This window comes from Mustela nigripes, chromosome 8, assembly GCF_022355385.1.
Source record: "Mustela nigripes isolate SB6536 chromosome 8, MUSNIG.SB6536, whole genome shotgun sequence".
Classification (NCBI taxonomy): Eukaryota; Metazoa; Chordata; class Mammalia; order Carnivora; family Mustelidae; genus Mustela; species Mustela nigripes.
In genome coordinates this window covers 1,029,617-1,050,120 of record NC_081564.1, presented here as the reverse complement: position 1 = coordinate 1,050,120, position 20,504 = coordinate 1,029,617, and the positions used below count along the sequence as shown (strand labels likewise).

Here is a 20,504-nt window from a genome sequence, read left to right as displayed (position 1 = left end):
GCCCGAGTTTGCAGAGAGGCAAGACATCTAAAACGTTCAGGTGAACTTTCTGGATTTGCAGGTGTCGGCAGTGAGATCATATTTTGTAAAAATGCAAGGCAGGCCAAGAAAACACATGGCCCAGTAGGTGCTGCTTGTAGACATCACCTTATGGGCCGCAGGCGCGAGGGCAGCAGGCTGTCCCAGAGCTGCTCTAGAGCCTGTGCTCAGCAGAGGTCAGGGCTGCCTAGAGGCTAGGGAGGCAGACTGAGGTGTCTGCACTTCAGGCAGCACCTTGTTACTGAAGTGAGAGCCATCCCGTCGACGTGGGGAGGCCAGAAACTGGACAGCAGACGGTGTAGAACTGCACGCCTGAGCGTGGGCCCTCTGAAGCTGGGTTATGCAGAGGGAGAGGGGCCGTGCCTAGTGGGGACAACGAGAGCATCAGCCCCAGGGTCGCCGCAGTGGCCACGGTCCAGGGTCCAGTGCTCGTGGGGTGAGGCAGGAGGCCTGGATGGCTGGACACACCGATCAGTTTCCGGAAGAGCCCCAGCACAAGTACGTGTGAGCACCTGTATTCGGGTTTTCAAAGATGTTTGTTTTCGTCTGTAGATTCTATGATTATTTAAAAAAAAAAAATACAAAACAAGAATATGAAAGGTTTGAGAAGGAGGTGCGGTGAAGGGAAATGAGTCTGGTCAGGTAGTCCGTGAAGTGTTACAGGGGAGACCTCTTGGGGCCTGACGAGGTGGTGGTTCACACCAGCTCTGTGCTAAGAACCGGTCTAGAAGTGCTGCCTGCAGACCTGAACCATCTCATGACGAGGACACAAGCTGGGCCGTTGGCCAGTCGCCTGGGACGGTGTGCCGAGCTGCCCCCCTCCGCACTGGATGCCGTGTGGTGAGGGGCGCCGGCACCCAGAGCAGAGTTTGGGTGGCATCTGTGATGTGACGGCTCTCACGCCCCGTTCTCTTCCCTGGTTCTGCACCGTCTTGTAAGCAGTTGTCCTTCCGTCCATTTGCATAAATTTTAATTAAATATGTCCTCACAGTAGCTTCTGTGGAAGAAATCACTTCACAGGAGAGCTCTGTTGGGCAAACAGGCCCAGACTGCCGGAGAGGAGCCTCCCGGCCCTAGGGTGCAGCGTGTCCCGTTACCGGCTTGCCCTGCACGTAAACCAGGGGCGCCTTCTGAGTGTTCGTGAGCCAGAGCCCTGAGACCCACGCTCAGACGTGGGTGGGGAAGGAGGTGCAGACAGCCTGGACGAAGGGGGTCCCCGGGGAAGAGGCCGCCTTCTACCCAGCAGCCTGGCGGCTTCCAGGCGGAGGTGCTGCGTGGACAGCTCTCCGTGAAGTCAGCAGACTTTAACCAGTGAAGGATTCTGTTCTTAAAGCCAACAGATGACTAGATTCTAAGAGAAAAAAACTGAGTGAGGAAGCAGAAGGGTCTAGCACACCAACAGCTTTTATAGTCAAATGGGAGAGAAAAATGGGCAGCAGAAACACAGGCTGCCGTGTGAGTAATTCAGAGAGGTAACATGGCCACCCAGTTTTTTCCAAGGTTTCCTCTCGCGGCTCTCCCGAATGGCATCGATCCTGCTGGCTCTAGAGCCCGGTCCACGGGGAGTGCGAGCCAGGGTCGCCGTCACGCCAGACCGCAGCGCACATGTGCAGGATGCCAGACGGTCGTGGGCCCTGGGCGGCACGCGCGAACACAAGAAGTGTAAGCCTTGGGGTGCGGTAAGGGTTTCTGTGCTGTTGAAAGTGTTATTTGACATTAGTGAGCTTGAAATCCTTCGTGATGGGAGAAGTCACAGAGAAGCCATGCTGGTGGGACCTGCGCCGCGGCGGGAGCGAGTGCTGGTGGGCTGGCGGCCTCTGTCTGCCTCGGACCCGCACGGGGGAAGGGGCTACGGGAGTGTCCTCGCAAGCCAGATTTCTAGTGCTGGTGGGAGACTGACATGCCCCGTGTGCCCTTGGGAGAGGATGTCCTCTGGAGAGGACGGAGGGGACCCAGTCCGTGCACAGGGGCAGGGCCAGGGGTGGAGCAGGTGTAGAAGGAGAGAAGCGCCTCCAGCAGGTCAGCTGACCTGTAGGAGTGGGGCTCCGTGGGGACCCACTGCATCACCCACCGGGCTGTGCCTCTTGGACTGTGTTGGTGACTGTCCCCTTCCCAGAAAAAGCACAAGGACGGGTGCGATGATTCTGTGAGACTACCCCAGCACCCCGAGGGGCTCTTGCAGGCCTGTGCTGTTAACACGACGTCTGAGCACTGTCAGCTCTTCCCACAGGAGCCTGGGGCCCACGGGGCCCATCAGAGCAGGAGTCACCAAGCTTTTCCCATTCTTCCTATTAGCTCGTGATCAAGCATCCCCTCAGGCCATTGCTTGGGATTGACTTCTTTCCAGCGAGAGATTTTCCTGGTTGGAGGCATCCTTGGAAGAAAATCGTCTGTTTTTGTTTGGAAAGAATTCTTTCTAAAAGATCCTTAAATAGAGACGTGTAAAACTAACAATTCGCTTGTATTAGCTTGACAGTCATTCTCTGTTATTTGGTTCTCTCCTGCTATTTAGCTGTAAATCTTTGCTGAAGAGGGTCGTAAATACAGTTAATTATGCAGGAAACAGTGATACTGAAAAATTGCCCACTGGTGGTGCATGCAGTTTTTTAAAAATAAAATGCCAACCCAGTTTTTTCATGTTTCATTCTATAAATAGCTGAAGTGAAATGAAACCGTATTGTGTGGCTAGACTAGATATTTTCTTGTTTCTGCTATTTTTTTAAAGTGTGATTTTGCTGGAGTTGTTCATAGCATTTCTTTTTTCCTGCAAAATCATGACCTTGAAGTGCTTTGTTTACCTTTGAAACCCTTTTTTTAAAAAATGCCTATATTGTAAGTGAAGAGAAATGGAAGGAAGCAAGTAAAGATATTACCCAGGATTCCACCACCCAGAAATAGACATTTTTACCATGAGGCAGCGTCCCTGACGCAGCGGGAGACACTGACGTGAGTGTGGTGAGGCGAGGGAGAGGGGAAGCCCCCAGCCGGGGCGCCAAGATGAGCTCCGTGCCGAGCAGGGATTTGAAGGCTGGACGTCCAGACAGAAATACCCGTGTTAAAGTGGAAGTGAGCTTTTTAAATTTTACTTGAATTTAGCAGAAGACCCTATAATCAAAAACCAGAGGGAAGTGGTTGCTGATTTTTCAGATAAAAGTTTGTTCCGTACATCAAGAATTTTGTTCTGGAGATTAGGGGAACATTTAAAGAGATCGAGTTTGTAGATTTTTTTAAAAGCTCTGTTTTTATCTTAGATGTCCTTAATTAACTGGGAAACTGGAGGGAATTAAAATACTCCTAAATCGGGGCGCCTGGGTGGCTCAGTAGGTTAAGCCGCTGCCTTCGGCTCAGGTCATGATCTCAGGGTCCTGGGATCGAGCCCCGCATCGGGCTCTCTGCTCAGCGGGGAGCCTGCTTCCTCCTCTCTCTCTGCCTGCCTCTCTGCCTACTTGTGATCTCTGTCTGTCAAATAAATAAATAAAATCTTTAAAAAAAAAAAAAATACTCCTAAATCCCTTCCCTTTCCACCCCCAACTCCGGATTTTCAGGGAGCCGTGTTTGTGTTGTGCTGAGAGCGGGAGCCATGCCGCTGCTCGCTCTGCTGCCCTGGCCCTGGCCGGCTGGCCTCCCTCCTGAGGGCTGGGCTTCCGCCGGGGCGTCTCTGCGCATTCAGGCCTCGCGGGCCCATGTCGTGAGGGTCTTGTTCATGCGTTCTCATGTGCCCAAGAAGTGCCCCTGCCCTGGTGCAGACAGGAAAGCTGGTCGGGGTGTACAGTTCTCAGACAGCGTCTCCCTTCCCCACTTTGTAAGCCAGCATCCAGCCTGGTCTTTCCTGGCCCAGCCGGCTGCCGCCACCGACCCGTCATGTGGAGTTGTTAGCTGCTTGGCTGTCACGCGTTGCCCCTGGCCGCCATTCTCGGAGCTTGGTCACGTCGCTGAGCGCCGTGGCGGAGAGAACCATACGCGGTCCCATTGCCTGGAGCCCAGGAGCGCTGCCAAGAGGGGCTCTGGACTTGGACGTTGCTGGGAAGAGGAAGGGGCCGGCCACTCCCCCACCTCGCCGCCAGGGGCCTGGCGTGCTCTGGCTGGATGCCTGGTGACCTGGCGCACACTTCCCCGTTGTCCTGGAGAGAGATTCGGAGATTCGGTTTTGGGTCCTGGAGGCTGTTTTTCATTGAGTCTCTCTCATGGGTCCATCCATCTCTGTCCGTCTCCTTCCGTGTCGGTGACCAGTTTTCTCACTCACACCTCTTCTGTCCGTTGCCGTTTAAAATGTGTTGGTTCCGGAAAGGTGTGGTTTGGGGCCTGCCATTCTTGCAGTGCGACAGTGCGGTCTGCAGACTTGCTGGGAGGGTCCTCATGTCACGTTTTGGGTCCTGCAGGTCCCCAGTCTCTGTGGGCTGAGCACCGGTGGGAGGGCGAGGGGATGTGGCTGAGCTGCAGCAGACCGGGGTCACGGGTGCCCAGACTTAAATTCCAGAGGGCGTTTGTGTCTTGAAACATTCTGTTTTGTTTTCAGCGGCTGAAATGCAGAACCGTCGTGAGTTCTCCCGGGCTGCACGGGAGCGGCTGCAAGCCCAGTTACCCAGCCCCACTGGGGCCGTGTCCGGCGCGGGCGGCTCGCTCCCCTTTCCTTTGTGCTCTGTCGAATTCTCTCTCACCAGATTCATCTGCGGCTCCGAAAACTCCCAGCTTGCTTGTGTGCTGTTTTCGTCCAGACTGGTGGTCGCTGCCGGGCTATGGGGGCCGCACAGCTCTGCACCCATCCTGGTCGAGTCCTGCCCGCGCCGGCAGCTCTGTCCGAGCCTTTTACCCGACGCCGTGGCGCTTCCTTGACACCGTTGCGCCGCCTCCGAGACCCTTTGTCTTCCTTTCCAAGTGCAGCCTTCTCCGGAAAGCCCGTCTTGGGCTCTCCTGTGAGAGCCCCAAAATGCCCCCAAGCAGGTGTGGAGTGGCTGAGCCCCGAGTTGGCAGGCCGTCCCCACGCGCCTGCAGGCGGCTCCACCCGTGGTTCAGGTCCCGCGCTTGGGCTGCTCCTTCTCTTCGCCCAGAACACTCTAGAGCCTGTTTCGATGTAACAGGCTGCAAACCCAATACCATATTGAAAACTCAAAACTTGCTGTGTGAGGGTCCCTGATGAAGGCTTTACGTAGTGGGTGGAGACAAGAAGCTTTCTAGAAGGTGTTATTTGCCAGAAAGAGAGCGATGGCTTTCAAGCACTGGCGGAACATCCCTGAGTCCTGTATTCCTAGGGCGAAACTGATGGGGTTTGGGTGGTTTTCCAGCTGAACAGACAGCATTCTTTGTCACTGCGGCAGCCGTTCAGATTTTCACAGTCTAAGGCTTTGGTGACTGAGACAAGTCTCCTTTTGTTTTGTTTTGGTTTTTTTTAAACATTTTATTTATTTGACAGAACACAAGCAGGCAGAGCAGCAGGCAGAGAGAGTAAGGGAAAAGCAGGCTCCCCGCTGAGCCAGGAGCCTCATGCAGGACTCGATCCCAGGACCCGGGGATCTTGACCTGAGCCAAAGGCAGACATTTAACCCACTGAGCCACCCAGGCACCTGTTAAAGATTTCTTTTTTTAGATTTTATTTATTCATTTGACAGAGATCCCAAGTAGGCAGAGAGGCAGAGAGAGAGAGAGAGAGAGAGGGAAGCAGGCTCCCCGCTGAGCAGAGAGCCCGATGCGGGACTCAATCCCAGGACCTGAGCCGAAGGCAGAGGCTTTAACCCACTGAGCCACCCAGGCGCCCCAAGAAGAGGTAGTGTTGTAGAGTTTTATGTTACCTGGTGAGATCACCATGAAAGTTACTTATTCTGATCCTGGTCTGTCAGCTCTTAACTACCAGGGAGGGCCAGGGAGGGTCGTGATCCTGCTGTGCCCGCCCCCGGGGCCTGTGCAGTCACTTCTGTTACCCAGTGGCTCCCCCCTCACCTCCCTGCCCTGCGCCCTGAAGTCTCGCTTTAGCTTGAATGTGTAAAGGCACCTCATTTGTGATCTGGGAAATTGTCTGCAGTGTTGCACGTTTGTGTGTTTACTGGATGGCTGTGAACCCAACTTGGAGATCAGACCCCCGAGTGTTTGCGAATATGCCTCCCATCCTTCCCCACAATCCACCCGTGTCTCAGGAACCCCTGAACGTGTGGTCGCAGAAGGGAAGGGAATACAGAGAAACCCAGATAATGGTGGGCCTGAAGACAGTTGTTACTCCTGTGTCTTTTCCCCATATGTTTGAATATACTTTTGAAGTTATTAACCGCTGAGGTTAGAAGATTCCGAAAGTGTGACTTTTGAAAACAGAAACAAATATTCCGGTCTGTGGAGGGGAGGGAGGTGTAGCTAACGTGAATGAAGCTGCCAGGTGGGAGGCCCGCAGGCCGGGTCCGGCGCTGCCTGGGCATGTGCGACCAATCTTTACAGCCTGCTTTGAACCCCAGTTAAGTGAAATGTCATTCTTTGCGAAAAGACTGTGCTTCTTCCCATTTGTACACCTGTATGCCCCAAAAAACCACTCCGGTATTTTTATTATATTTGGAATTTCATCAATTAAAAGATGTGTGGGACTTTTTCTTATTCTCTGAGTATATCATGCCCCCAGTTTTGCCTCTTGGTCCACAAGGAATAATATATTTACTGTCTGGCTCTTTGTAGGAAACATTTGCCAACTCCTGCTCTATCCCAGAATTAGTGAGAGACCTTACTTGAATATAAATGTCTTCATTTTATTGACTTCTTTTTATATGAAAATCCTACACAGCAAAGACCAGTTTTGGCAAAATTCAGCTGTCAAGTATGTTGTTTGTATTCCTGGGAAACGTTCTTACATCCTGTTGATGCAGATCTGTGTCTGTAGCCCCCGCTTTCTGTCTTTTTGCTGTCGCCCCTGGGCTGGGCAGCAGACATCTTGAATCCACAGCTTCTGTGGCAGGACCCCCGACTTCCCCTCACACCCCCAGTTTAGGCCAGAGTCTTCTAGTCCCTCACACCCACGTGTAATCACATTGTATGCCCTTGGGGACCTCCGTCAGGATCTTCCCCCCCCCAAGTCTGGCGCTCCTCACCAGGTCCACTCATGGTCTCAGCCGCTGACTGTCAGCAGCCTCATCTGCCGCAGCCCGTGGTCCTCGTGCTGCCTTCCTGCAGCCCATGCAGCCAGTGTGATCCTGAAGGTGAACCCCGTGTCATTATCTCTTTACTGAGAACCTCCTTGTGATTTCCCATCCCAATTAGATTCCAGAAACCCACCTCCACTGCCCCCCAGTCTGCTCTTCCTGTTCCTGAAATGTGCCTTTGACCACAAATCTGACCACAGGGCCTTTGCACGGGCTCCTCCTTGGCCTGAAACACTGTCCTCTCAGGTCAGACCTCCCCTGGCTGTGCTGACAGTCTTCCCCAATTCATGTCCTTCTCACAGGGTTTCATGTTGTCTTGGCCATTCTCAGAGTCTGAGCTTACTTTGTTTCTCATCTGATTTCCTTTATAGCCTCACTTGAAGCAGCAGGAGGGCAGGACTGGTCTGTCATGGATATCGCGGGGCCTCCAGCCCCTAGACTCCTCCCTCCTGCGAGGACGTATTTAGTAATGATGGCTGGATGGACACACGCAGTAATTCCTTGACGAGGAGTAGGAGTAAGGCTGTTTCTGGGCCACCTCCCTGGCGTTGAGGGGGCGGCGGAAAGTCAGAAGCTCGTTATCTCTCTGATTGTAATTAAGATATTTTTAAAATTATTTGAGTCCAAGTAATACACTTTGAAGTCATGTAACAAATGCTTTTTCTGAGAAGCATTTGTCGACCCCCCACACTTGTTTCACAGTTCACTTTCAGCCGTTTGTCCTTGCGCTCTTAGTGGTTACCCTGTGCCCCTCAGTCACGGGTCCGTACTGCTGGTTAGACTTTCTCGGTCATCTTCCTGCTGGTACGGGTGGTAATTGAGTTCATTTGTGCTCCTCTCACACCCCAGATTTTACTTACCGTAAGTGTTTCGTTTCTGGTTACTTGTGATTTGAACTGATAGATTAAATCTACTTTATAATTGAAATTCACAGAAGGATTCCGAAATGGCTTACTCATCAGTCTCCTCCCCTGACTCCTCTTAAGTTTGGGGCCTGTCTTTATGGCCTGCATTCACAGAGCCCCAGCTGTCAGGTGCTGGAAGCCGTCGCCCAGACAGAGCTGCCGTGACTGCCCGGCCCGGCATCCGCGGGGCCGCCGGGTGGTGGGCTGCCTCTCCCGGCACATCGTCATTTCAGACGCAGCGGGTGACCTGCGGGCGCTCTTGGAGCGGTGCGCACTCCGGTCTGTTGCGGGTCATGCTTGGCGTTCCGGGGACACCCACGGCTGTTTGCTGAGCCCCTTCGCCCCCGCGCCCATGTGAAGGGGCTGTGCTTGCAGCCTGCAGCCTGCTGTTCTCTGGCTTCTTGCCGATGGCCCGGGTCACTGCCTGAGCTTCCTGGGGTGCGGGAATGCCTTACTCCTGCACTCTTGGAGCTCATGCTCCAGTGGCGTACGTGGGAAGGGGTACGCGGGAGCAGAGATATTTTAGTCCTCAAGTGTCTGAAGGTCCCCTCATTCTGCTCTTGCATGTGGTAGTTTGGACAGGCCTAGAACTGTGGTTGGATACTGTCCCTCCAGCTTTGGAAGATTTGGGCCTCCGTGTCCTAGGGGCCCTTGGTGCTGCTGAGAAGCCTCCCGCCATCCCACATCTCATCCTGTGTACGAAACTCATGGTCACTGAGCAGATGGGCACTGTGCTTGCGCCCTGCTGGGATTGGCAGTGAACAAGGTTCCTTCCACCGTGGAAAATCGTGGAGACGGAGTGCCTGAGAGCAAGTCACCGTGCTGGTGGATGTCGTTGGGAGGCTCTCCAAGCCAGAGGCCTGGGGAAAGTGGAATGGGAGAGCAGTGGGACAGGAGGCAGGGAGTGTGGCTTAGGCCCAGGTGGGGAGAGGGGAGGGTTTCGGGGTTGGGGGTGCGGCTCTGTCTGGTGCAGGCAGTGCTCCTAGAGCTTTAAGCAGGGGCCTGGGGGGGCAGGGAGCAAGTGGTGCAGCTGACCTCCAGCAGGAGGCACTGCCTGAGAGAGTGGCTGTGCCGGGAGGAGGCAGGGATCCAGATCTGGACCTGAGCGAATTGTTTATCAGACGTCCCAGTGGGGGTGTGGAGTGGGCGGTTAATGTGCAAGGCAGCCCAGAGCTGGAGGTAGGAATTCTGGAATCCTCAAGCACACAGAGGGTTGAAAGCCACCGAACTCATTAGGAAGGTCCCCAGGGTGCATGGGGAGGACCGTCCACAGGACCCAGACTTGGACGGGTGAGGCGGTTCAGTCCAGGCCCTGGGGCCGCTGGGCACGCTCCAGCCTCCCGGCTTCTTGTGTGTCAGGTGGGTTGGTTCCACGGCACTCAGTGAAGCCGTTTCCATGCTCAGGGCACACGCACACTGTTGGTCTTCCCCGGACTGGCTCTCAGACTGGCTCATGTAGAAGGGCTTGCTCACCAGCCCCGCCCCTGAGCCCTTTCAACGCCAGGTTCTCTTCTGGAGTCAGATGTGTATGAGATGAAGACCACATAAAGTATCAGAAAATTGACTCTGATTTTTGCGGGAAGCCAGCTGACTAGAAGAGCTTTGGAAGGGAATTAGGTGTGTTGCTCTGCCCCCCGCCCCGCGTTAGGATGCCCCATCCATCTCCGAGCAGCTGCGGTCTGGGAAGGAGGGGCTCCCGAATGTGCCTTACACTCTGAAGCAGCTGGATTTGTTTTCTGGCAGCTGTGTCTGCCCTTAGGAGATGTAGGTGCCTGTGCAAACTTCTCTCTTGGATTCATTTGCAGTAGGCATTTGTGGCACCCCGGATGCTGATCAGGCCATCCACATCCAACTTCCTGTAAAGCCCACCCACCTCCCAGAAATTCGACGTAGAGTGTGGAGAGCAGCGAGCCTGGGGAGGTGTGTGATGTCCCTGAAGCCCGGTGTAGGAGAGCGCGGCTGCGGCCGTTCGGAATGCCACACCCCACCATGACGACGCGACCGGGAGCCTAAGGGAGCGTGGTGTTGGAGCGCCAGGCCTCTGGCTGCCCTGCCTGTGGTGTGGTCCAGCGATTCTCAAAACTGGGTGTTGGTGACCGTCTCTGAGTTGGGGGGGAAGGCATGTGTACAAAAAAAACCACGTGCTCTGATGGCTGTTTTCAGGGGTCTGTAGCGTCGTCGAGCCCTGGTCTTCCAAAAGCCTCTGTATCATCTAGTGAGGCCGCGTGTGCACATAAGCAGAGCATCTGGGAAGGCTCCCGGCCTGGCTCTCCGCTGGCTGCCCACTGGCTGCGCTCACGAAATGCTGGGCGCGTGCCTGCCGTGTTGCACGGCTGTGCCCGCTGCCTGCCGCTACCTCGGATCCCGTGGTGGTGGGACAGAGGAGGCTCGTGTGTCGGGCTGTGGGTCACCATCACCGTCACACCCAGCCCCCAGAGCTGGGGGAAAAGGATAGAAAGGACCCTCTTCTGAGGCGTTTCGTCCCTATAATCCTCAAAGTGAGGATCCAGCTGAAAGGGGACCCGTTACACCCGTGTGGCACCTGCATCCCGCCTGGAAGGCCTGCTGGCCAGCGAGCCAACCTGCGTCTCACTAGGCGGCGGTGCAGGCTGGCTGGCAGCATTATTTTTAGGTAAACGGAGATCATCAAGCTCCTGTCTGCCTTTGCCAGACTTTGCTGGAAGGCACGCTGCACGGCTGTCGAGAGGGTAGACACTGGCTGCGCAGGTGGCTGGGGACACCGGCTCAGCGGGACCCCCTGTTGTGGTCCCCCGCGGACCAGTCCAGGGCGCAGCAGGTTCCGGCGTGCTCTCATCTTCCCGCCTCTTCGTGAGCTCCAAGGTGCTCTGAGAGCTTCCACTCTGTCTCAGCCAGCATCTCCCCGGGTTCTGAGCATGGGTCCGTGAGCAAGTCTGCCGGCTTGCCAGCAGCAGTTTTTAACCCTGGTTAAATCTAACATGGTGGATGGTTCAGGAAAGTCCACTGGACTGATGGCTGGCCTGCGTGTAAGTACTTCCAGAGACATGAGGCTCAGTTTTGAAAACCATTTGCTGATTCCTGTGAACATGAAGAATGCCTCACCTACACTGGTAGTCAAAACTTGTAAACTCTTCTATTTTTATGCGTTCACATGGCTCATTGGTTGTGGCTGTGACTTAAAATGTACTTTGGCTTGCTTTCGGGCAGGAGGCTGACTGTCCCAGACAAGAACGGAGTGTCTGTCCTTCTACTGGGACGTGACATTCTGGACTTGGTGGTAACAGGGGTCCCGTCCCCTCCGGGAGACCATGGGCTGCATACGGGTATTCTCCGAGGCAGGTCAGGGTTATGCTCTGTTCTCGCCGATGCCATGGTGTCTCCTCTGTGGGGTGGCTCTGCCTGGGGGCTGAGAAGGACCCGGCAGCATGACTGCCTGAAGGCGAGTGGGTAGGGACTCTTAACTGCATCTTGCAAGGACAGCGTATCTGACAGAGGCGCAGGCTGTGTGCAAACGCCTGGCTTGGTTAGGAAAAGCTTCCACTGGAACCGCTGCGTCCGTCTGTCCATCTGACGAACACCACGTGCTCCGTGCTGGGGTACAGAGTGAACGTGCCTTTCCAGCCGTCCCTGCTGCTCCTGCCTCCAGCTGGCGGCCTTGGATGGGCCCCGCCCACTGGATCTGGGGCCGCGTGTCTGACTGTGAAAGCTCAGGGTGTCGTTGTGAATGTGTAACCGTGGTTGGTGTGTGGCATTGAGAGAGGACAGCAAGCCCAGAGCTCATGCACAGCTAACAGCGCATCACTGCCCGTGGGCCTGCAGCCCGTTCAGCTGTGCATTGTTCCAGCCTTGTAGGAAGGCAGGGGCTGAGCTGTCCAAGCGGCCGTCTGCTGCTGTTGCCCGGCAGAGCACCCGTCACTGGGAATGGGGGTCGAAGCGTCTGCTGTTGATAAATGCTCTTATTAAAAGTGAATTCATTGGGCACCTGGGAGGCTCAGTTGGTTGAGCGACTGCCTTCAGCTCAGGTCATGATCCCGGATTTCCGGGATCTAGTCCCGAGTTGGGCTCCCAGCTCCTTGGGGAGTCTGCTTCTCCCTCTGATCTTCTCTCTCATGCTCTTTCTCACTCATTGTCTCTCAATAAAAAATAAAAATCTTTAAAAAAAAAAAAAAGAAATGAATTCATTGAAAATCAAAATAAAATGATTTTTAAGGTTTTGGGGTTTTTTTTGTTGTTTTTTTTGTTTTGTTTTTTTGGAGAGGGATTGAGAGTACGAGAGAACATAAGCATGGGGAGCGGCAGGCAGAGGGAGAAGCAGACTTGCCGCGGAGCAGGGAGCCCAGTGTGAGACTTGATCTCAGGACCGTGGGATCATGACCTGAACCGAAGGCAGATGTTAAACAACTGAGCCACCGGGGCGCCCTCAAAATGAAATCTCTAATTGGAAAGATCTTTTCACCGTTCTGCAATGAAAAGGAAATTAAATCTTGGTGTAGTTGGAGCCATTTGCATATCTGTAACAGGATTAGAAATAAAATTCTTAATTAGATCATTGAATCTTCTGTGATTTAGCTCCTTTTCCAAAAAAGTTTTTCCAAAAAAATGGTGAATAAGCTGATAGGACTTTTAATTATTGAAACAGTTGGCTGCTTCCCTACAGATATTTGCACATGGGCCCAAAATACATAGGAAACTGCCATGCGTCGCTGTCTGCGATGGCAGGGAGCCCACGACCTGTGTCCGTGGGGTGTGGTAGGCCCACTGCTGTGCATCTGGGGGGTGGGGCACGTATGGTCATGAGCACAGAAGGCGTCACAGACATGGGAGGGAAGCGCAGCTCCCCCAGAATAACCAAGAAAGGAGCCCAGCGCTCAGCCACGTGAGCTCATCGGCCTGGTCGGCACCTGCTGCCGGAGGGGGGCTTCTCATCGGCACGTTCACCCTCCGCTGTCTCGTGTCCCCAGGCGTGTGTCCTAGCATTGCCTGCTTCCTCCAAATCGCTGTCCCCTGGACTGCCTGCCTTGCATTAGAGAAACCTCTAGAAAACGGTGCGGTTGCTGACGGCTGGAGTGACGTTGCACCTGTCTTCCCACAGCGACCGTGGCCGCCATGTACTACAGCTACTACATGCTGCCTGATGGCACTTACTGCCTGGCGCCACCCCCGCCGGGGGTTGACGTGGCCACTTACTACAGCACCCTGCCTGCCGGCGTGGCCGTGCCCAGCTCCACCGGGGTGACGACCACCGCCCCGCCGCCCCCCGGGACCACGCCCCCGCCCCCCCCAACCACAGCAGAGACGAGTAGCGGGGTGACCTCCACCATCACCACAAGGTAGGCCCACTTCTGCCCGTTGCCTGACACTTCTGGGCTCTTGGTTTGGGGTCTTCAATCTGGGTCTCTTGTAGGGTCTCTGTCGCCTGAGGGTTTAAGTGTCCAAATACCAGAGTTACGGAGTTGATAGTGCAACGGAAATCAGCGTGACGTAAACACTTAGAAGATTGACTCCCAGTGACTGCACATCACCCCCAACTCTCACATCCTCAGCACCCCACCGCCCCCCATAACTTCTGGGTCCTTAACACCCATGCCGCCCTGACCCCCCCCCCCGCAGCTGGCCTTTCTGATGTTACCATCTCAACTGGGCAGAACTTCATAAAGTCAGGCGGAAGGGACACTGCGGTTATGTGCGGGAAATACAGGATTTTATAAAGTTGACCGAAGTGACTCCCACAAGCCGTAGGCAGGTGGGTGCTGGCGGCCGGGCCAGCTGGGCATTGAACAAAAGCAGATTAGACCAGGAACTGGGACCCTACACCTGTCTTATGTCAGCGTCCAGGGTCTGCAGAATGGGGGAGCGCACTGTGGGCGCTGTGTCAGGGGCCTGGGTGCCTGTGGTTGAAATTGGACCAAACACTCAGGTGTTTCTGCAAGGACTTCCCTTCCGATCGTGCTGAGAAAGGGGGCATGAACGGGCGTGTTGAAGTGCATGTCCTCTGTTTTAACGTGAAAAAGACTACGCGCGTGACTTATTCTTGGTTGCTTCTAAGAGTTGGCTTATCACTGCAGGGAAACATTAGGGGCAAAAATGAACCTGTTTTCGTGATTTTAAATCTTATTTTCCACAAAACCCCATTTTTATCATTGGCAAATGATACTTTGGTCTCTTTTCAAGGAACTGACTTTGTGGTTGAAGTTGTGCTCAGAGCCTCTGTTGTGTGTACGTGTGTGTGAGCGTGCGCATGTGTCCCTGGACGCTGAGAGCCCCCCCACATCGCACTGGTTGGCCACCTGGTGGTCTCGGGGGGTCCCTGCGCATGAGTGTGACGAAGCTCTTCTCCGCAGTGCACTTGCCCCCGTGGCGGCCATCATCCCCCCGCCCCCCGACATTCAGCCCGTGATTGACAAGCTGGCAGAGTACGTGGCTCGCAACGGCCTCAAGTTCGAGACCAGTGTTCGTGCCAAGAATGACCAGAGGTGAGGGGCAGAGCGTGGGGGCGGATGCGGGCACGCAGCGTCTTACGTAGCTTGTTTTTAGTCTAGCTATGTGAATCCTTTTAATGTTTTAATCCTCACGTGTTTACATAAATACGTCTTAGAATTACCTTGCTTAATTACTTATAGCTGTGTGGTGGGTTTTTGTTTGTTTTGTTTTGTTTTTTAAGTAAGAATGTTGAAGCTACCTAAAACAGGCTGGAGTTCCTGCTTTTCGAGAATCTGCCATTTAGGGGGAGGGGACTGGTGAAGTAGGTGTCGGGGAGGAAGGCGGGCGCCTGTGGTGATGAGCGCCGGGTGGGTATGGAGGTGTTCCGTCACTACTCCCGGCACCTGAAACAAACGTCACACTGTACGGTAACCGAGTGAAGGAAGATAAAAACTGAAAATGTACATACACAAGGTAGAAAAAGTGCCAGGTTAAAAAAAGACGCGTATTTATAAAGAAACACAAAACAAAGAACCAGGGAAAAGAGTCTGCCATTTAATCAAATAACATTCCATGGCTCGGGTGGAAGCCGTCAGCACAGGGTTGCACTTACATGTCATCCCGTGACCACAGACCAGCATCGGACTTCCTGTGCGTCTGTCTCCCATGTCCAAGAAGTAGGTAGGATCTGGCCATCCTACTGCTCACGCCTGTTGCCATAACTGGCTCGAGTTAGTCGTTGGAGAGTATGTGACGGCATCTGCTCACGGCGAGCCATTGGTAGGTGCCCTGCGTGTCCGCAGAGCTGACTTGTCCTGGTCTCTGCTCCTAGGTTCGAGTTCCTGCAGCCGTGGCACCAGTATAACGCCTACTACGAGTTCAAGAAGCAGTTCTTCCTCCAGAAGGAGGGGGGCGACAGCGCACAGGTACCCGTCTTCCGGGGGTGGGGGGTGCTGCAGGTTCCCATCTGCGGGGGCCGGGAAGGCCAGGGGCGCGCAGGTTCCCGTCTGAAGGGGCCGGGGAGACCGGAAGCCTCTGTGTCGCTGCTGCCCACATGTGGGAATAGTTTGTACTTATTCTCAGGACGTAGTGAAGGGCTCTCTGGCCGCACTCTGTCTGGGAGGCTTGTGCTCAGCCTGCGCAGTCTCTAGCTTTTCCTGCCTCTCAGAGTGGAAGCCTGTGTTTGGCATCCCTAGAAAACTTTGACCCCGGGCAGTCTGTGGATGATCAGCGTGTTCTAAACAAAGAATCCTGGCTCTTGAAGCATGTAATGTTTTGGTTGGCTGTTATTTTTAACAGCTCTTGGTGGAGGCCATGTTCCCTATTTCTTTTGCATTAAGCGACCGTCCATAGGTAAACTAGAAGCATGTGGGCTCCTGGCCGAGTGCTGCGCGGCACTGTCCACGGTGGGGCCTTTATCCTGGGGGGCAGCTGGCCATGCCGCTGCGTCCCCCTGTGGGACCCTGAGGCCCGCTGGATGCCGCTCCCCCGTCCTTGTGTGCTCTCTCCTGCTCTGCTCCTCCAGTTCCATGGGCGCCCTGACGTTTTGCTCAGACCTGTTTGGGTAGCTGATGTAGGCCTTGCTTCTTGTCAGTGGCTTTCTTCAGGCTTTTCTCTGTAATTGCTCCGACTGAGCAAAAACGACTCGTGTGCAGCGGACGTGGACCGCCTGGGGTCGAAAGCCTTCTCGGACACCTGTCTCCAAGGAAGAGGCAGTGCGCCTTGGCCCCCAGCGCGGCATTAGAGCTTCGAGAGGCAGCCCGTCCTTCCGCGGGGAAAGCCTCCTTGCGCTCCCCTCTGTGTTGTTTTGTAGCAGAAGGTGGCGAGTCTGAGTTTCAGAATGGAGTCTGTCTGTCTGTCTGACCAACCCCGGGCGTCTCTCACGGCGCCGTTGATTGCCACGTTTCATCTCTAGGCTGCGTCCGCAACGGAAGAGGCTCCTGCGGAATCTGCTCCTGAGAAGCCGAGCGACGGCGGGGAGGAGGGTGTGTGTGAGGACTCGGCCGACGCAGGAAGAGGCGGCCCCCCGGGGAAGAAGGAGGCGTCGTCCAGTAAGACGGTGGCGGATGGGAAGCTGGTCAAAGGTAGGTCGCTGCCAGTCCCGCCCTCCAGACGAGAGGTCGCGGCAGGGGCCAGGGGAGGGGGTGAGGGGGTCGCCACTCCTGGGAGGTCGGTGTCGTAGATCCCCTGCCTCGCAGCACTTTCCCCGGCTGGGGCGTGGGGCCATGTGGATAGGGGCTCAGCCGAGGCGTAGCTTTGTCCTCGTTCTGTTCTGGCAAGTTTAATGGAAAGGTTCAGCATAGTTCCCGGATGTTTGGCCCCTGTTCGGACTCCCGCAGCCACACTCACGTGCGGACTCTGGTACCAGTGCGTTTAGTTGATTCTGGGTCCTGAGGCCGATCCCAGGCACCCTCCGCTACCTCCGCTTCAGCGGCTCTTATAGTCTCAGCAGGAGTTTTCCACCTGCTCGGACAGCAGGAGTTTTCACCTGCTCGGACAGACGAGCACAGAAGGAGCCAGTGTACTAGGACGGGGTTGCAGAAGCCGCGCACGTGCACCAGCAGGCAGCTCAGTTTGGGTCAAACGTAGGATGCTGCAGTGAGTCCCACCTGGCTGGGATGAGAGAGGCTGCAGAGTACCAGGCACCCCAGGGCAGGGCCGCGGTCCCCGGCAGAGGCTGTGCGGCCGGAGCTGCAGGCAGGCGCACACAGGAGGCGAGGTCGGAGTGGAGGGTGGGTCCTAGGGGAGCGGCTTGCGCAGCAGCCCCAGCCAGCTCGTGGGGACCCGGGACTTGTGTCATCTCAAGTGCCGCGTCAGAGGAATGAGTGCAAGTGGGTGACAGTGGGTACCCCCAGCGGGGGGGATCACCTGGATGCCGATGGGGCTGGGGCGGGCTACAGAGTGTAGGAGAAGGTGGGGTGGGGGGAGGGGCGAGCTGTGGAGGCAGAGGGTTGCAGGACTGCAGGAAGGCCGGTGCTTTGCCTCTGGCTGCCGTGTTGGGTGGGGGGCGGGGGTGATCTGGAGTAGCCAGCCCGGACGGACGGCTGACCGGGGAAACTCAGCATATCTGAGCCTCTCCTCGCACGAGTTTGCTAAGCACACGTGTTGAGTTGCTCACCCTTGCCAGCCACCTGCAGACTCTCGCTGAGATCACAAAGGAACGTAACAGCGAATAAAATCAGTCTTGCCTCAGAAGTGCGGGAAGGTATTCACTGGTCAGTGTACCTGGAATTTACTTCACAGAGAAGAGAAGAACACCTTGGGACTCCGTGGTGGTGGTGACCCCCAGGCTGTTGCAGCCTCTGCCAGCCAGAGAGGCGGTGGGTGGGAGGCCAGAGCAGCGGGGAACGCGGTGGCAGGCGGCTTGCCCCTCAGCCACGGCTGCCCCCACACCACCACGAGCACACGGCCCGTGCCTGGGATAGTGCGGCTTGGAGCCGCAGAGCCCACGGGTGCCAGGGAGGCAGCGGGACTGAGCACCAGGGCCTGGCGCCGCCGGTAGCCTCACACCTGTGGGAACGGCCAGGAGACAGCCTCCGGATGGTACAATGTGATGAAAGCCTCAGGAGCACAGTGGATGCAAAGACGGGCTGAAGATGTTCTCAGATTTACAGGGGAGGAGACGGAGGTGGCAGAGAAGAATCTGGAGGAAGAAAGGGGCAGGTTGTCCCCAGGCAGAGAAAAGGACGATTGGCCCGTCACACCCACATCTGCTGCAAGGAGAGCCGATAAGGGGGTGTCTGGAATTCTGAACGGAAAGTCTTCCGGGTGCTCCTGAGCTCAGAGACTCTTAACAGATGCGTCAGCATTTCCGGAATAGTGAGTCAGAGTCAGTGCTGCTGATGAGAATGTTTCTTTTTCTTCTTTTTTTTTTTTTAAGATACTTTTAAGTCCTCTTTACACCCAATGTGGGGCTTGAACTCAGGAGCCCCAGAGATCGAGTTGCACGCTCCACTAACTCAGCTGGCCGGGCACCCCCGATGAGAATATTTATCAAAAAAATATCAAATGCAGCAAAAATGTCAAACAAAAATTTACATAGCTTTGTATGCTTATGTTGGTAAAGAAAACCTGTGACAGCCATTCAGCTCAAACCTCGAAAAACTGGGTGGCTCAGTCAGCACACCATCTGCCTTCTGCTCAGGTCATGACCTCAGGGTCCTTGGATTGAGCCCCACTTTGGGCTCCCTGCTCATGGGGGAGCCTGCCTCTCCTTCTGCCTCTGCCCTTCCCCCTGTTTGTGTGCTTGCTTTGACAAATAAATGAAGTCTTAAAAAAACGAAAAAACAACCCAGAAGGAAAGCATTCAATGCATCTGAGGACCTCGGGGGTGGGGGGTGCAGCGCGAGTCAGCAGAGACCAGCGAGGATGTAGGGAAAGGCCGGTGAAGTGCACCGTTTTGTCGGCGGATACACAGCAGGCAACGGTGAAGAAAAGCACATTTTCGAAGTGCACGTGAATCATACATGTAACCCTAAATTCGAATGAATTTGAAAATAACTGAAAACATGGTCTAGGAAAGTATTAATCACTGCTATCGTGTCGAGAAGAGGCAGGTGTGATGGACGCACGGTCTGGAAGAATTTCGGGGACGGCACCGGTCCACGATGTCCCAGAACACAGGCAGCTGGCAGGACCGCATCAGGTCAGGTTTGCTCCCGCAAGAAAGAGGAGCCTGGCCTCCCAAGGAGTGGGAATGCAGGGCGGCCTGGGGCCAGGTGGGGCCTGGGAGCAGTCCATGGGTGCTGCCCTGGGTGGGAGCCCACGAGCCTGGCCACGGCAGCTGATCCCCGGTTGGTGTGTCCTGGGGTGTAGCTGGTGCGCTCCAGTGCGACTGACTGATGGCTGGAAGTCCGGTCCCCTGTTACAGAAAACAAGTAAATATGACTGCTCCTCCACATCTCACAACAGTAGTTCCAGACAGATTATATATTTAAATGTAAAAAAATAATCATGAAGGGGGGGCGCCTGGTTGGCTCAGTTGCCAACTTGGTTTTGGCTCAGGTCATGATCTCACGGGTCAGGGGCTGTGCTGTGGGCACAGTCTGCTTGTCCCTCTGCCTCTGTTCCTCCCACTGCTCCTGCACACACTGTCTCTCTCTAATATAAAATACTTTTAAAAATAGAAACACGAAGATAGAAGAAAATAACGTCAGTTTCTTTTTCATAATCTAAGAATTAGAATAGACTTTCTAGAGATTAAAGCCATAAATCCTAAGGAAGGTAAGGAGGTCTGATGGGGGCAGGACCTGAAAGAAATTAAATGACAAATGTCAAAATGTTGGTGACGGTTCACATGGCCGGAGAAGGGGCATTGTGCACACTGTGGGAAGAGCTCAGTGACCAGTGAGGAAAGACAGCGTGGCAAAGAAGTAGTAGACCAAGGACTCGGCAGATCGCTCACCAAAGAAGAGAAAATGATGGTCAGGAGATACATTTTTAAATTTTTAAAGTGTATCTGCATTAACAAGATGCTGCCTTTTGCCTCTCAAATCAGTCAAGTTATGCATAACGCTCCGAGAGGGAGAGGCTCAGGGCAGCAGGAGCCCTCACCGTCTTTGCAAGCGCACATGGGCACAGCTCCTAGAACAGCCACGTGCTCACGCCCGACACCTGCGGCTGGGCCGGTGCCCCGACCGAGTGCTCCCTGCGGGGCTCGTGGGCTCGTAGAGGTAAACCCTCAGACGTAGTCGTGGGAAACTGTGAAATACATTGGAACGTCCAGACCAAGAAATGAAACTCCGGTTTTTAAAAAGGATCTCTGCTGCCACGGGAACATGGCACAGTGTGGCTCCCCGAGTGGAGTGGGCTGCAACGCTCGAGTGTGGCCCCAGGCACGCCTGCGTGTCTGTGCCACGGCTGATCTTTCGTTTTGTCCATCTGTGGTGTCAGTTTTCCGTAGAGAACGCAGTCCATTCGAAGGCTGACATCCATAACGAGGCTTGGCCCCTCACCTGCGGGGGCGCGCCTGTGCAGGATGCAGGCGTGGGGACTGTGTGTGCCACACACGCACTGACCGAGCTCCCCGGCCCGGCTCCCAGCCGCCTTG

General features: G+C 55.0%; 1 protein-coding gene across 2 annotated transcripts in view; it reads left to right on the top strand.

Moving 5' to 3' along the window:
• SFSWAP (splicing factor SWAP) overlaps positions 1-20,504 on the top strand; it is a 67,772-nt gene that overhangs the window by 17,418 nt on the left and 29,850 nt on the right. For both annotated transcript variants that reach the window (XM_059408169.1, XM_059408170.1), the window contains 4 exons: positions 13,128-13,365; positions 14,377-14,508; positions 15,288-15,381; positions 16,371-16,539. In XM_059408169.1, coding sequence (XP_059264152.1) covers positions 13,128-13,365; positions 14,377-14,508; positions 15,288-15,381; positions 16,371-16,539 — 633 coding nt within the window. The remainder of the gene's footprint in view (positions 1-13,127; positions 13,366-14,376; positions 14,509-15,287; positions 15,382-16,370; positions 16,540-20,504) is intronic.